The 17,687-nt window shown below is 35.3% G+C and overlaps 1 protein-coding gene and 1 long non-coding RNA gene across 3 annotated transcripts; both read right to left on the reverse strand.

Annotated features, from left to right (window-relative positions):
- Positions 1-1,215: 1,215 nt before the first annotated feature.
- On the reverse strand, positions 1,216-7,208 carry LOC104223554 (large ribosomal subunit protein bL21m-like). Its single transcript, XM_009775016.2, has 5 exons — positions 6,638-7,208; positions 6,379-6,459; positions 2,685-2,786; positions 1,982-2,056; positions 1,216-1,882 (listed from the first exon to the last, which is right to left on the reverse strand). The coding sequence occupies exons 1-5, from the start codon at positions 7,079-7,081 to the stop codon at positions 1,772-1,774; spliced, it is 813 nt and encodes a 270-aa protein (XP_009773318.1). The 5' UTR covers positions 7,082-7,208; the 3' UTR covers positions 1,216-1,771.
- A 923-nt stretch (positions 7,209-8,131) lies between these two features.
- On the reverse strand, positions 8,132-15,504 carry LOC104223556 (uncharacterized). 2 transcript variants are annotated; one of them, XR_011405278.1, is made up of 5 exons: positions 15,389-15,494; positions 10,064-10,177; positions 9,565-9,628; positions 9,381-9,465; positions 8,132-8,404 (listed from the first exon to the last, which is right to left on the reverse strand). It is a non-coding gene; the product is annotated as an uncharacterized lncRNA (long non-coding RNA). The 2 variants fall into 2 exon arrangements; XR_011405277.1 differs by lacking the exon at positions 9,565-9,628 and having other exon boundaries at positions 15,389-15,504.
- Between the last annotated feature and the right edge of the window lie 2,183 nt (positions 15,505-17,687).

Here is a 17,687-nt window from a genome sequence, read left to right on the forward strand (position 1 = left end):
AGAGCTTGCATGAATGCGAGATACTTTGTGCATAAGCTGTCTTTTAAAGAACTATATACCTGCAAGCTATGTTTTGCACACACCCAAGATCTTCTTCTATCAAGAAGTGGGACAGAGAGTGTATTTGGAAAGTGTCTGTGGTGACTACTGTTACAATCTCTGTTTCCACAAGTTGTAAACTCAGAAGTTCGATAATGCGACATATGGTTAACAAAAATTAAATTCGAAACTGAATGCTTAAAGCAATATACTTGGTGCCTCCTGTCTGTTATGTTACTATTGTATGGAAATATTTAGAGCTTGTTATCTTTCTTTTCTCTTTGTATTTTTTCTAAAGGGTGAGGGTAGAGGATAATGTAGGTCCAAAGGGGGTCAATCCAATCCCTTTTATCAGAAAATTACACTATGGTAAGGCAAATTCAATTATTGTTTTATCACATTAACAAAAGAAATCCTTTACTATACATAAAAGAATATCTAGGTCACTGCTCCACCACTGGTGGGGAGGCTTTTCAATTCATCTGTTTTTGCTTGACCAACAAAAACTGGCATACTTGGTCAACTAAGGGCAAGTCCTTTTGTATTTTGCTTGACAAAAAGAGTTCAAGCTAAGCTGCCCTCAGCTTCGAATCCTTTTCATCCTATTAATTAGTCATACAAAAGGAGGTTAAGAAGGGGATAAGGGTGGGAAGCCGCATGAAATTTACTTTTTCCTTGGGGTTGGACACGACAATTTCGGAAATAAGCAATAGGGCTAATCAACTTTAGATTAGAACCACGATAATTGTGACAGTAAGATTACAAAAATACTTTTGTACGTCAAAGTTTATGGCATTGAAAATAGAGATTAATTACAGAACAAGAGAAAGAGGAAGGAGCGAAGAAAAATGGTGCTCAAATAACCCCTGGCTTTTGAACTATTAAGACCACTACAGATATGTTGAGATTTCTTTTACCATAATCAGTAAGCTGCGCAGAGGTAAAAGTCTTCAATTTGCAATCCAGCAGAATGTAGTTTCCATTCTAACTTTGTTCCTCGCCCACACTTAAAGATGGAAAATTTTGCAAGAAATTTTTGACTAACAAGCCGCATCCAGTGGAAATCCAGGACCCAAACCTAGTGTTGGGCCTTCATTTAACATGGTTCTCGACTACAAGTTTGCATAAGCGCATAATGCCGCAAAAACTAAGAAACAAGATACAAGATATAAGGTCTGAAAAATGCACGAGTGTGGATACATGCTTAAGGTACCAGCTGCATTAATATAGTCCCTCATACACTTCGTTTTCCTTGGACACTACAGCAATAGTTTTCCCTTTATTTGCTAAACAACAACGCTAATGTTTTATACAAAGCAATGCAAAAACCAAATATCCAGTCAAAGCTGATCATGTCTCACCATATTTTGCATAGTCCAACAGCTAAAGCCGTGCAATATGACAACACGTACGGAAAGGGGAAACCAGCAAAGAAAACAAAACCACCAATGACTTGAGAGTAGGACATACTCCTCTAAAAGAAAATATTATTCTCTAAGCTTTATAGGCGATGTGTTCTCGTAACCGAATATACCCTCAAGATTCAACTATGTTAAGCCTACAACATAATCATTGCCCTCCATCTCATGCCACTTTAACACCTGAACACATGTGGCATCTGCGTTCTCACATAAATCTTATAAGACAGGACGAGAATGGAAAAAGCTGAGCCATGTCAGCTGTATATGCCAAATATCCCTTACTCAACTATTACTAAAACTTTTTAGCATCTTTAAGCTGCTACTGCTACCTTCTTAACACCTTTCTTCTCTGTTTTAAGAGGGGGTGCCACTTCAGGTTTCTCAATTCCTTGTATATCCGTAATCCTCAATTTTGTTAATTCCTAGAAATGAATAGGAAAAGAGGATGAGAAGTAACAATGAGTAAAAAACATAGCTGTGTTTCAGGCAGTATGTTCATTGTGGATGAATCAATGACTAACCTGTCGATGTCCTCGTGTTCGTCGATAATTCTTCCGTCTCTTCTTCTTGAATATAAGTACTTTAGCATCTAATGCCTGGACCAAGAGAAGGACAGATTAAATATCCTAACCTATCTGGAATAAAATGAGATGTGTGTGTGCATATATGAAGTAAGTTATGCGACCATCCAAGCTCAAAGCCTGAAGAACTGAACCTAGTTCCACATCTGTGGCATTCCTCGAATAAGCTCAGCAAGATCCAATAAGTAATATAATTGAAGCTAACAGTTATAACTACTGAAAAATGAAGTTCTGGTAAATACACAAACCATTCTTGAGGTATTGTATATTACTAATATCAGTCCACTTACCATAAGTGGTTACTGGTAGTGCAATATGTGCAATACCTTTTCAACAGTGATGAAATATAGATCATTTAAAAAATAACAACAATCACACCTCAGTCCCAAACAAGTCAGAGCCGGCCCTCGATGAACCTTTTTTTCCTTGGGATAAGTATTCCTCTCAACAACTCCTTATAGAATTCATTCAAATAAGAACTTATTCTTTTAATATATTTTAAAGGATTAAAAAGTGGTTTTTGAGGAAATTGCTAATCCAACTTCTCAAGCTTCATGGGAACTCACTAGTCAACCAGAAAATACACAAGTAAATATGCAAACAAACTAAAGGCAAAGGTAGACTCATGACACAACTATCTTACATGCTCCTCAACGACAGCATGAACAGCTGCATCCGGCAATATAGGCCTGCCAATGATTGTCTGAGACGTTGAGCCCAGCAGCAAAACCTTGTTTAGTATTAACTGAACACAAAACATGACATAGTTATGCACTCACGTGAAGGTAATTCCAATGTACAAGCATTTTTCACAAGTAAAAGACAGGCAAAAACTAAAGTGAGAGAGGGGAAGCACCAGTGTTGTCAAAGGCGTGCTTAAAGCGCGCTTAAGCCCTGAAGCGAGGCTCAAAACATGTTGCGCGCTTCGCCTCGCTTAGCGGGCGCTTCAATGTCGTCATCAAGACTCTAAGGCATACATTTCCTTGCCAATGGGCGTAATCTGAAGAGGCGACACTAAACAATTGATATTTCACTTTATAATAATTCTTTTTTACTTTCTCTGTCCATATACTCCCCCCATTTCAATTTATGTGAATTTATTTTATTTTTAGTCCGTGCCAAAAAGATGACTCATTTTCATATTTGGAAATAATTTACTTTTATGCAATGATTTGTAGCAATACATAATATATATGCCTCATTTTACACCACAAATTCAAAAGTTTCTCTTTTTTCTTAAACTTCGTGTCCAGTCAAATAGGATCACATAAATTGAAACGGAGAGAGTATTTGTTATTCACATTTATAATTATTAATTAATCTTGGACTACACATACATATTTGTATATTTTCTCCATTTGTGCCTTTCTCCATTAAAGCCCTCTCTTTATTTGGCTTTGCGCTTAAAGCCCCAATGGACCTTAGAGTTTTTTGTGCTTTTCGCTTTTGATAACACTGGGAAGCACATAGCAAGCTTCATCAGGGTCAAGGTCTCATGCGCAACGTGATCCTGCACTTTGAAGCTTATCTTGTGCTTCAGCTTGTATTAGAACTAAAACCTATCATTAAACACAAGCCACATTATATTTAAGGGTTATGAGTTTGTTCCTCTTTCCTCTATATTAAACTGAACCCATAAGATTTGTTTTCTAAACAATTACTATGGTGGTAGTTACTTCTAACTAAGTTGGAAACCAAAAAAATTAGCATCTTCCCTTGGCATCGAAAGATATCAAAGCCAATTAGTTTCATATGGATTATGGAACCCAAGAATTTTGTGCATGCACAGCTCAAAAGATGTCCATTTCCAGCAATATAATTCAAGTCTCCTTTTATACTTTACATAATTTTAGAACAGAAGGCATACTACCCTATTCTAATTATAAACACTTGTCAATTCTTCTCCAACGCAAGTACGTAACAAATAGTCTCATTAGCCCTTTTTACAGTATTATACCTGTATATTAAGACAAGGAAACTCATTTTGCAATAATATCTAGGATCAGTGTTATCAAAGGCAAAAGCGCAAAAAATCTCTAAGGTCCATTTAGTGAAAAGAGGCGCAACTGGAGAAAAAGTAACAATATGTATATATAGTCCAAGACCAATAATTATAAGCATAAATAACAAATATATGGACAAAGAAATTGAAAAAAAAATTACGATAAAGTGAAAGATCAATTGTTTAGTGTCGCCTTTTCAGCATCACACTCATTGGCAGGAAAAGTATGCCTTAGAGCCTTGATGTGACACTGAAGCACCCACAAAGCGAGGCGAAGCACTCAACATGTTTTGAGCCTCGCTTCAGGGCTTAAGCACGCATTTGACAACACTGTCTAGGATACACAGAAAATATTATAAGGTTGTTTCATCTCAAAGTCCCAGTGGTCTAATTTGCATTTACTTTCTACCATCAAAAACCTGAAGATTAAAGAATAAACTGATGACAGGAGAAAGAATCATGGTTTTCAAAAAAAAAAAATAGTTGCATGTTTTCTTAATGGGAAAATGCATAATTACCCCCTTACCTATACCCGGATTCCCAACTACATACTTTTTCTTTGCGAGAATCATATTACCCCCCTAAACTTATTTTAAATGGAATTATTTGCACCCTTAACGCTGACGTGTCAGAGTGTTTGTATTTTACTCTCCCAAAGGAGAGTGAGAAGCAAGAAAAAATGATTTTTAAATTATTTTTTATTTTTTTTACGATTTTTTTCCTCTTCCTTTTCCTTTTCCTTTGTCTTTTTTCTTTTCCTTTTTTTTCGTTTCCTCTCTAATTCCGGCGGATATTCATTCACCGGCGACTTTGTCTAACCGTTTTTCTTCCATTTTTTCTTTTCACACACAAATTAAACTCTCAGAAAGATCTATTCATAAGAAAACCAAAATACACTCAGATTTGGGGGGGGGGGGAATTCATCATCGGAAAACCTTCCCACGCCGGAAAAAAAATAATGTATTGAAATTTTAACTGGAAAAAGTTTTCTCAGCTTATATTCGTTTTTATTTCTTTTGCTCTTACTCCCACTCATAAATTCAACTTTCAAGAAAAATTTATATATATATAAAACAAAACACACTTAGATCAGGATAAAAAATTTGTCGCCGGAAAAAAAAATTCGCCGAAAAAATGGTGTTTGTGAAATTCCAACGACCACCATTTTATGCTGCCGGTGACCAAAACAAAAAGAAAGAGAATGAAATAACCCAAAAAATGAGAATAATAAGAAAAAAGGATAAGAAAAAGCAGAAAGAATAAAAAAAGTACTAAAAATACATGTGGGGGCACGTGTAGCTCACCACTTGCCAAGAGTTTGGTTGCCAGCGTAAAGGGTGCAAATAATTCCATTTAAAATAAGTTTAGGGGGGTAATAGGATTTCCGAAAAAAGAAAAAGTGTGTAGTTGGGAATTCGGGTATAGGTCAGGGGGGTACTTATGCATTTTCCTTTTTCTTAATCAACCCAAAGTTGTGTGGTTTTATGAAAAAGGCCTCTTTAATTAAGGAAAACTACAGAGGAATTACAGGGATATTACATAACAAGAGGAGGGTAATTATCAAATTCCAAAAGCAATAAAAGGGTAACTTCCTTTTCCCCCTTTTCATCAAGCATCAGATGAGTTAAAAATAGAATTATGAAATTTCCCACATCTAATAATAAATATCTTAAACTTTTTTCCACGTATATCACCACTTAATTGATGTTATAGATATACTTTTTTCTCAACTTTTTCCTTGAGAATTGCTCTGGAGCCTTTTCTTTCAAGTAATGCCAATTGATGCAAGGTCAGTAGTAAATAATCTATTGAGAAGAGCAAAGATAAAAGTAGTGGACTGAGACCTAATACATTTGCACAAAGAACTAAGGAGATCATCAACTAGCTCCTGCAGTCCTACTTAAGGTTTGGTAGAAATTGAGCATTTAACATATCCAGAGGGACGAGGCACATAAAGCTCAAATAAGCACTTAGAGTATCCCTTTACCCCATCATTCCTTACTTGAACAAACAACAGAGCTTAAAAAAAACGATACATGGTCACAATCCAACCAGACCTGTGACAGCCACAACCCTAAACTCAGCCTTTAGTTTTTTTCCTGATGAAATTTCAGCAGTTAGGGTAAATTTAGTATGAGAGCAGCGGGTGCATCTGCACTGCACACTTGCATTTGATTTTAACTATATGAACTGTTGAACAATTTTTAAGACATATATTTTTACTAAGTTAGCGCCCGCTGCTACAACGTCCTCAAGGTGTCTTCTGTTGGTGGTATGCATAAGAAAAAGACATCAACTTTGTACACAACTTCCAGAAAGCAAGAACCCAACTTACCTTGTCATTAACTTCGCAGAACTTCAGTTTCTCAGTAAAAATGGAATCACCATTGCTCACTTTAAACTGGTGAGAACCAATCTACATAACAAAAGACAACAGCTTCAATTCTCCAAAGGTCACAATTAAAGATACTTTATTTATCAGTAAACGTATACAATCTATAGTGTTAAAAAAACTCCTAATATATTAAGTCAATAAAAAATAGCATAGACATTCATATAGTCGATTATAAGGTATACAGGAAACAGCAATTAACCTGAACAATGGCGAAAACGGGTTCATATGGTTTGAAGACCCGGTCCGATTTCTGAAGTGGGCCGATGACCTTATACCCAATTTCAGCTGCCTCGTGTTCTTTCTCCTCTGGAGTGTACTCTCTGCTGGGCTCACTATTCGACTCCAAACCCTCCACGTCCTGATCATCATCATAATCATCATCATCAGTTTCTTCTTCACTTCCCTCCTCGTCATCATCGCTATTGATCGGTCGATTGGAACAGAAATTCCGGTGGAAAGATGAAATTTTAGTGGTAATGTGGGGGCATTTTGGGGAGGACGTGAGTGCGTTAAGGGAATTGAGTAGTTTTGGGGTTAGGATTTGAGGGGAAACGGAAGTAAGGGAATGGAGAGAAGATGGCTCCGGAGATAGAAGATATGTTAAATGACGGGTTAGGGTTTGAACGCATCGGCGATTCGCCATTGTTTGGCTGAGCTTTGACCTTTAGGGGAGTGATGAGTGGGGACTGGTGAAAGTCTAGGGTTTAAGAGTGAGCTGGAAGTTGGGGGTTTCTGTTCTGATTGAACTCGGTAACATGACTCACGGTTCTCTTTTTCTTTTCGTTTTTTTCCCTTTTTTATTTGAAGAGTAGTAATTTTATTTTTATTTTTAAATAACAGTGGTGTTTGAGTTTCACATTTTCTGGTTAGCTTGCCCCTGTCATGATTTTCATATTTATCGACCACCAAACCACACGCTCGAATTTGGAGTAACAGTTTTAACTTTTACTTGATAGCTATGTTTAGCTTGATCAAGAAATAATCAACTCACCCCTCTTAATTTGTAACTTTTCATATTATCAAAGTAACTAGCGTGTGTTGAAGAATTATAATGATTTTTGAAACTTCGTGTTACTGTATTTAAGGATATTTTATCAACAACGAGCATGATAAGTGATAAAAGTTTTTGTGTTGCATTCATTTATTTGATGCAAATATAAATTTTTTTGTGGAATCTTTAGCATGTTGGCTCATTACTTGCAATGTATGATACCGCAATCTCATCTCATCTATAGTTGGAAACTACTGATCAGCATGTTGGTTTTTTTTAAATCTAATTAGATAAGAGGTGTGAATAGGAAATGAAGGGAAAAGATTTGGAGAGAAACGAAAAGTTTGAAGCTATTTCCTTTACTAATGCACTTTGTCCCTCATCGAAAAAATTAAAGAAAATTTTTGTGCTTATATAGAGAAGTACCTCGCGCCGTCGTCACTCGCTCGGCTTCGGTCAACCCTTAGTTACCATAAGCTTGCGATTTATGTCCAGTACTAGTGAGGTTATGCCTGGGTATGTTAGCAGATCCACTAACATTTTTATTTTCGTCAAAATTATCAAACGAATAGCATAAACAGCATGCACATTCTAACATTTACCAAAACGTGACAACATTAAAATCTATTAGGAGGTATTTGTGAGCTTAACACATAATTCAAATTGCAAAGAGGTTGAAAAGTTTTTTAATTTCAGCAACAATGAAATGAAGTATAGGTGTTTTATTTTTCTTCTGAATCAAGTATTTGAGAAGACATGTGATTTGAAGTGTTCTGCAAAAGCATAGTGTTTAATGTTATTGTCACTGAATCTAAACTTTAACTATACACAATAGATCACCAACAAAATCTTAGCTCCTATACATCATAGAATTGCCTGAAATTTCTCTGTGTTGAGCCTGATCAACTTTGGTTTTCTTCATTTCCCTGCTCGTGTTAGAGCTATCAGGCATTCTTGAACTATGCACATTCTCATCTAAGAGTGAAACAGGAATAAAGGAGTATTAGAGTTAAACTTGTAGTGACACAATCTTAAGCTCAAAGGGTAGATTGGCCTTGAAAGTTAAAACAAGGCTCTAAGAAACTACTGGTATAACTGGGATAAAATACCAAAAGAAAATCAAATTAAAAGAAATGAACAACTTGGAATTTGGCTCTGCAGAAATTGAATTTTACTATTTAGTTTTGGTAGTGTATTATTAGCATGACTGTGTTTTAAGCAAGGAAACATGAGACTTATTAGTAATTGGAAGAAATTCTGAGGTGAAACAATGAGTATGATGGGCCTCTAAAGATGTAGCAGATGAGACAGTAATGTCGTCAACCCACAACGTCCGCATATGTCAATTCAATAAGCATGCATAATACCAAAAAGAAAGGATCTTAGCCCAGTTGATATCTTTCACTGTTATGATAAAACTGTTGTATTTAAACTATATAACCAAATCCCAAAACACAATCAATAGAAAACTATAATAGAAAAAGAAACAAACTAATATATGAATTGTCCAATTCAAACAAACTCAGTTGTTTGGAGACACCACAACTCCCTCTACCCTATAACAAACCAGTAACCACTCAGAAGAATACATTATTTTTTATCAGGTAAGATAATCTAGCAACAAATATATAATAACTACTACTATCCCTACTATCCCTCAACCCCACACAAGTTGAGGTCACTATATGGAGCCTCTTTACCATTCTAATCTATTTTGGCCCGTCTCTATTCCAATACTGAACCTTTGCTTAAGGATACTCTTACTCTAGATTTCATAGTCTTATACGGACATACAAGTTGAGCTAGCAATAACTAACCTAGTAAAATAGTGTGTAACAGTTTCTCCAAAATAGAAGACAAAACAAACAAATTCGAATCAAAACTTAAATCAACTGGTCGCTGCACTTGGGAGCACAGATCGGTAGAGTCACCCAACAACTAAAAAACTTACCAATGGACATGGATTCAGGAGGTCTGATAGTACATTTTCCTTTGTTTTTTAACACCAACTGCTAACCAAAGAGGCACCTGTGTTGCTATTTGTGGACAGATAATTTGAATATTCAAAACAAAATTAGCACAAAACACTACAAAGCTTATGTAAAATAAATTTAATTAAAGGAGGAAAATAATACATATACAAGATTGAGAGGATCCATTCTCATGTTTGGCATGTATCATCTTTTGAAAAAATTCCAACTGCACAAGCGATAAACAAGAAACTAAAGCTCACCGCTTTGGCATTACTTAAGAGCATGAAACAACACAAAATAAAGTGAAATTACTAAAAGGTGATTTGTATTAAAAATAGAAGCAGATCTTGGATTTTTAAGTTAGTGCATATAGATTACTTGCTGCACCCACTACTCTTTTATCTTTAGTGACAATAGGCATGGATTTGGAAAAATATAGGTGCAACATTTATTTTCACTGAAACTTGTACTTCTATGTAAATCCACAATGGTAAGAGGAAATGAAACAAATTCTAAGAAATATAGAGCACAAATATCCTTTAAAAGCATAAGTCAAATAGAAAATCAGATGAAAATTTCATCAATTTGATTGTGCGAAGAGAAAATGAGAATTTTTTTTAAAAAGCTAAGAATATCAGTGTGGATAGAGAAGTAAAAGAACCTCAGCTGCAGAAAAAGCGAAAGCGTGAGGATCAGATTGGCTATCCATTGCAATTATCTTTTACTTGTATGTGAATCCGGAGTTTTGAGTACTGAAAGTCTCACAGTGACAAATCTACAAGCAACCAAAAGTAAACACAATAAGCAAAATCCAGGATACCTCATATTCCAATAAGTTAATATTCAAGTAATTTCCAAATTAAAAATAGTTCACTATAAAATAAACCAAAAGTGAAAAATAATAAAGTATTCATTGGAATTATTATGTTCTTCTACTATGTAAAATCTCCAAAATAGTAATTGATTAAAGATATAGCATTTTAGAAGCTCTAATGTATTATTGATGTCACACGCAAGCACTTCATTTGAGACAACAACATGCATTTTATCTAATCTTGGTAAGGTTCAAAGATAATCACACCAGATAGTAAGGATTCGTTGTACGAAGAAATCCTGCAATTAATATTGTAACACCGAAATACTTTAATCCTTTCAGCTAGATTACTAATAAAAACAAATCATTAACAATGTCATATACATTATCAAAATTATTGTACGAAATAGGAGAAGACATTAGTGGTTAAAAAGCAATTTTATCGTAACAGAGAAAAATAACTTCACAACTGTGAAGCAATAAATGAAAACACATCAGTGAAGGATGTAACTATAATAGACAGTAAATCCTCCTTCTTCAAGCTATGTATATGTAACACATCCTCACATTTTCAAGAAAACAGACAGAAGAACAAGCAAGAAGACGGCGTACATGCATTGCAACAGGTAAAAACTTTTCCTTTGTGTATTTATCCCGAAAAGAAAGTTTCAAATATTTTATATTCAATGATATTATACAATGTCAGAAGTAGTGCTAAAAGCACAGAAGGTAAGGGAAGTTTGTCGTCTTAATCGTATCCTTTTTAATTTATCAGATAGATTTTTGTATTCGATATAAAATGATCAGCGAAATTGTATAAGTGCACATATTAAGATACGTTAAAATATTATTTGATAGTTTGTTTACAGTTTGTATTGCAAAGTGAACAGTTAAATGATGTTATACATCCATTGTTAATTAAATTATATTACCTAGTGATCGATAAACCATCCAAAGAGTCAGTGAGTATATATCTTATATTAACATACAATAGATAACTTAGTTTAGAGACCACATATCATCAAGAGAAACTAAAAAAGAAGAAACATGTTGCGCCTCTGTCATGAAGGTAGGAGGCAAGTTCAAATTCGAAAATCACAAGTACTGCAGTAAGTCACTATTTAGATTTTATGTGTGTTGCGGAATATCGTGGGTTAACTAGCACACAATCTCACACAAAACAAATAAAGAAGAAAAATCAACACAAGGATTTAACGAGGTTCGGCTAAGCCTAATTCTCGGGGCAAAAGAAGAGAGAGTTTTTTCACTATGAATGAGAAGAAAAGCACAATACAATCTATATAATCCCCAACTACAACCCCTATATATAGATCTCAAAAGGTCTCAAACATATATTAGAAAGGTTTCCCAATTTGACAAGGACTATAGGTTTTCCTTTCCCAAATCTATTAGGACAATGGGTTTTCCTAAACCTATAGAGATTATGGGTTTCCTAAAAATACAAGAAAATAATTCAAGCCACAAATAACAAATCTTCCCCTTGACTTGAATTCTCTTCATCAACAGGAACAACGTCTCTCTACATTGCCCTCATCCCTCGCAAGGGCTCTATTGAGTACTGCACACACCAATCAAGTCTAGGCAATGCCTAAACTTGTTAAGAGACTCAACCTCTTTAGCCATAGCACTAATCCGTCGATTTGGTTATGTACTCTAAATAGCTTATGAGTAGCTATAACACTCAAATGCATCAACGGTCTCTGCAACTGCCAAAGCAAATCCCACTGGATTCGTATATCCAAGGAGATTCCCATCAACTACATTTGCAAACCTTTGCGGTCGGTTGATCATTCTCTTCTCTCTGCCTATTGCAATGCTATAGAGTTGTTGCGCAGGTGCATCAACATTATCTTCTTGATCAATATTTTGCACCTCCTCCACTTCCTTTACTTTAGAACTACTGGGCTGAGCTAGTGGAGATTCAATTTCTAACTCCATGCGGTCACTGACACCATGATCTGTTTCTGCTATTGCCTTATCCCTCTGACTGTCCAGTGAGGCAGATTCATTGAATATTACATCCCTACTGATAATTAACCCTGGAGTCTTTTGATCTGTGTACCACAACCTATAACCTTTCACTCCAGTTGCATACCCTAGAAATATGCACTTCTTTGCCCTCGGCTCAAGTTTTCTATCCCTCACATGAGCATAAGCAGGACAACCAAATACCCTTAAATTTGAATAATCAGCAGGCGAACCGAACCATACCTCAAAAGGAGTTTTGAACTCAGTAGCTGTGGATGAAAATCTATTGACCAAATAACAAGCTGTATTGATTGCTTCAACCCAAAAATCTTTGCTAACACATGAGTGTGAAAGCATGCTTCGTGCCCTATCACAAAGCGTTCTATTCATACGTTCTGCAATACCATTTTGTTGTGGTGTTCCAACACAAGTGCAGTGTCTCACTATGCCCTCCCTGCTGCAAAAATTATCGAACTCAGAATTGCAAAATTCTAACCCATTGTCAGTTCGAAGACGCTTAACTTTTCTTTCCGTTTGTCTCTCAACCATCGTCTTCATGTCGAAAATGCTTCATCTTTTGTTTTCAGAAAATACACTCACACCATCCTTGAGTAATCATCAATCAAAGTCATAAAATACCTGGCACCACTCTTGGAGGGAACTCTGTTTGGACCCCACAAGTCAGAGTGTATATAATCTAACTTGTCTCTGGTCTTGTGCTCAGCCTTGTTGATGAACTTTACCCTTGTCTGTTTACCAAAGACACAATGCTCAGAAAAATTCAAAACTTGATTTTTATACCCATTTAGCAAATTCTGCTTACTCAACAAAGACAATCCATTATCACTCCTATGGCCAAGTCGCAAGTGCCACAACTGAGACTGATTCAGATCACTTTTCCCAGAAGCTACAGCAGCTTCCCCTTCAACTATACTAGACCGAAGATGATATAATTTAGAATGTAGTTTACCATTCATGAGTACCATGGAGCCTTTACACACTTTAAGTATTCCATTCTCGGAGTGAAATTTGTACCCTTGATCATCCAAAGTCGAAAGAGAAATCAAATATTTCTTTATCCGAGGAACATGCCAACACTTAATGTTTCTGATAATTCCGTCGAACATTCTTAATTTGATGTTACCAACCCCCTCTATTGGTAATGGATTATCATCTCCCATATAGACAGTCCCACTCATTTATTTGTAAGTTGCAAACCAATTCCTGTGTGGACACATGTGGAAAGCAAATTTTGCCCATGACTAGAACTCACAGCACAAACTTCCCCTACATAATCACTATCATCAAAATTATTGCCAGTGTCAATAATATTTGTCGAATTATCTATTTTCTGCTTCCCTCTTTTCTCCTTCTGCTTAGGACAATCTCTCTTGTAGTGACCTTGCTCCCCGCACTCATAACAATTTTGCTTTCTTTCTCTAGACTTTGATCTTGCGGTTGACTTTTTCCTTTTAAATTCCTTTTGTTTTGTTTTTCCTCTAATCACAAGACCCTCGCCCTCAATTCTGTTGTCTCTTTTTCAACTCTTTAGATTTTAGTGCATTACTAACATATTCTAGTGAAATATTATCTTTCCCATATAGCAATGTATCAGTAAAAGTATCATAAAACAGTGGTAAAGAACATAACACAATAAAGGACTGATCCTCACTCTCAATTTTGATATCCACATTCTTCAGGTCCATTATAATTGAATTAAACTCATCAAGGTGAGTTTTAACATGTGTACCTTCATTAATACGGAGATTGTATAACCTCTTTTTTAGGTAGAGGCAGTTCGTCAGCGATTTCTTAGAATACAGATCTTCTAGCTTCTTCCATGTCGTTGCTGCAAAAGTTTCTTCAGCAATTTCTCGACGAACGCTATCTGTAACGCTCATGAAGATCGCACTCAAAGCCCTCTCCTTTAGGTCTTCCTTCTTTGTCTCTTTTATATCTTCAGGAAAATCCTCATCAATTGCTTTCCATAATCCTTGTAACACCAGGGACGATTTCATCCTAATCTTCCATAGACTGAAACTAGAACCTCCATCAAATTTCTCTACTTAGTACTTTGTTGAAGATGATGAAGACATCTTAACCCTAAATTATGTGTAGAAACCCGAACCTTGCTCTGATACCAATTGTTACGGAATTTCGTGGGTTAACTAGCACACAATCTCACACAAAGCAAATAGAGAAGAAAAATCAACACAAGGATTTAACGAGATTCGGCTAAGCCTAATCCTCGGGGCAAAAGAAGAGAGAGCTTTCCACTATGAATGAGAAGAAAAACACAATACAATCTATAGAATCCCCAACTACAACCCCTATATATAGATCCCAAAAGGTCCCAAACATATATGAGAAAGATTTCCCAATTTGACAAGGACTATAGGTTTACCTTTCCCAAATCTATTAGGACAATGGGTTTTCCTAAACCTATAGGGATTATGGGTTTCCTAAAAATACAAAGAAATAATTCAAGCCACAAATAATAATTTAACAACAAAGGTTTCATGGTATCCAGAAGAAAGGAAAGGGAATTCTCTTTAATTGATCAAATTTATAGCAGGATGTTAAAGTTTTTCCAGCCAAGCAGTAAAATAATTATTGTTTCAATCGATTCTAACATTGTAAATTTTTATTAAGTAATATCCGCTTTGTTGGCAAAAATATACCAAAATAATAGTAGCTAAAGCAGGATCCAAATTGCAGAGCTATCTACATAATACATGCATTTCAAACCTTGTGTCACTGCCGCTCGGGATACCTCTGTTAGTAAACCAAAATTATTTCTTAAGCAAAGGAAAATCAATCTTGATGACTATCTAAAATGAAGACAGAAAGAAAGCTTTCAACTCAAAAACACCACTTGATAAGCTAATGAAACTTCTTGCAATGTCAGGCAGAGATTTCCTATTCGTGCGTCAAAATGCCCTAACTCAAAATGTAACCAAAGAATGAAACCAGATAAAACAAAAGACAGGACCATGCATAAGAAATCTAATTGAAAACCTGGTTGAAGAATTTTGTCAAACACCTAGAGAACAAAATTTATTAACATGTTTCACTTTATCTGCAGGAATCCCCTTGCTATTCAGGGGAAAACACAAATACCTAGCATATTATCAGCGATTGAAACAAATCAATGCAAGAAACACAAGATGAGAAGAAGATTACCCAGTAGGAAATATCAATAGACAGAGGGGAGGAGTGAGAGAGAGCAGAGATATTAAGCGAAGAGCCGTTTGAAGAAGAGGACTTTGCAGATGGAGCTTCTCACCAGTGTCGGATGTAGTTAGAGAAATCAAGCGGTGAGTTGATAGTTGGGCTACACGTGTTAGGCTACAAATTGGGATAATTCAAAAATAGTCGAATTTACAAGTGGTCATTCAAAAAAAGCCACAATTTCAAAAGTAATCGAAATTGGGTCAGACAGACATGCTGACCATGAGCTACCTGATTATCCCCGTTTATAGTATAGGAATAGAAATAGATATGATGGGCTATGATTTGGTAACGTTTATAAGACTCTCACTTATATACAACAAAAAATAATAATTGGTCACCTCCTAAAAGAATAGGTGAAATCTTTTTATACCATCTTTTCTGCAAACAACATCTATAACACTCATCTTGCACAATTTCTAGGGAAATTACCAGCTATGTCCATTTATAAGTAGCTCATTACAAAAATTGGCCAATTGATAAAATATTACTAATATTAGCCAAATTATCCAATTAGCTATTTGTAGCAAAAAAAAAATCAAATTTTTGATTTGTTTTGAGTGGAGTATTATTAGAATAGATTTGGCACAACTTAAGGAGCTTGAATCTCAGTTTTGGAATGATTTGGTGAAGTTTTGAGGCGGTTTGAATTGAAAATTCGAAGTAAATGCTGAACATGAAAAAAAATGATATGTGTATCACAGTGTGTATCATTTGTGTATTACATATGTATCATATTTGTATCAATTGTGTATCACATGTATATCCATGTATGCCTGTGTGTGAAATACATGCGTGATACATGTGTCGTAGAAGACTTTTTTGAACTTGATTTAATTACGAATTTTGATACAAAACCAGTCCAAATCGCCTCCAATCTTCCTCAAATTTTGTATATTGACTTATCTATATATTTTCAATGAATTTCAACTATATCCATTGAAAAAGTTCCTTTTTTGTTTAGATTTTTGGAATATTGTATAGATTTTTATATTTTATCACCTTATTTGCTACCCCGTCCATGAAATTTCCTTTCCGTCTTGTATCTAATGTTGCTAATCACGCTTAAAATATGAAAGGTGATTTTTGCATGTAATTCTTTGATAAAAAGAACCCTATTTTTTGGTTTTTCAATTTTTGTTGGCTAGTTTTGATAAGTCTATGACTAATAGCTAGATGTTGGTAAGTTAGATTTATTTGAGACATTTGTGTAAGTTTTCCCAATTTCTAACCCCGAGAAACCGATATCCTTGAGTTCGGGGAAGGAAAGAATAAGAATTTACCTAAAATAAATATTTTATCTTGAGTTGAGATCTCTATTACCAGGAATAACTTTTCTATGACGTCTGAATTTCCTTTCTCTCCCACGCTTCGCGGGTATTTCTTTTACCGGACTAGTACTAAACTTGATGTTGACTTGTTAATATATATATATATATTACTCAATGCATATATATTTGAATATTTAATTTAATTTAGTTTAATTTAAAGCTAGCATTCTCTTATGAATAAATTAAAATCAAACAAACATATTTTTTCGACCAACTCTATTTCTATTCTTCTAGTCATTTGTGTATGGGTCAAAATCTGAAGACAAGAATCGGCGTGGGAAGGGACGGCGAAAGGTTACCTGGGACTGTTATATCCATACCACTGTAACGATATGCACCTCGGCCGCGGTCGAGATCGCGTATTTAGGACATCTGGGCCGAATTGAATATCGTGGTATTTCAAGGGGTCGGCCCATAATACAGTCGAATGACCTAGATACTATGGGTAAAGACCGTTGGGTAAAGAGGGGGGGACAAAAATACAGATATTCCCCAAAAAGAAGAGGGATCACCATCTCTCCCTATGGAGGAGAAAGAAGCAAGGAAGCTCGGAACTTCAACATAGATTGTTGGTTCATCACACCCAATGTATAGGGTTCTACCTTATTAAAGATTGGTGACCTTTTCCACTCATATATTCTTCATTGATTGTTAAGCATTACGGAAACCACCATCGTCTTCTTATACGATGTGATTTAATAAATATTACATTTAAATCTTATGGTGTTATGCTTGCTTATTCTCATCTTCTATCCTAGATCTGGAATAAATTATCGTTGGCTAAGATTTACCTAAAGTCTTCTTATTTATTTAGTTTAGCAAAAAAACTCAATACTTTTTGGTCAAACAATTTGTGATATTTTTTATATCCTTCAGCCATACTAATATCAATTGTATTATCAAGATTGATTTCTCTTTTC

This window comes from Nicotiana sylvestris, chromosome 2 (genome assembly GCF_000393655.2).
Source record: "Nicotiana sylvestris chromosome 2, ASM39365v2, whole genome shotgun sequence".
NCBI classification, from domain to species: Eukaryota; Viridiplantae; Streptophyta; class Magnoliopsida; order Solanales; family Solanaceae; genus Nicotiana; species Nicotiana sylvestris.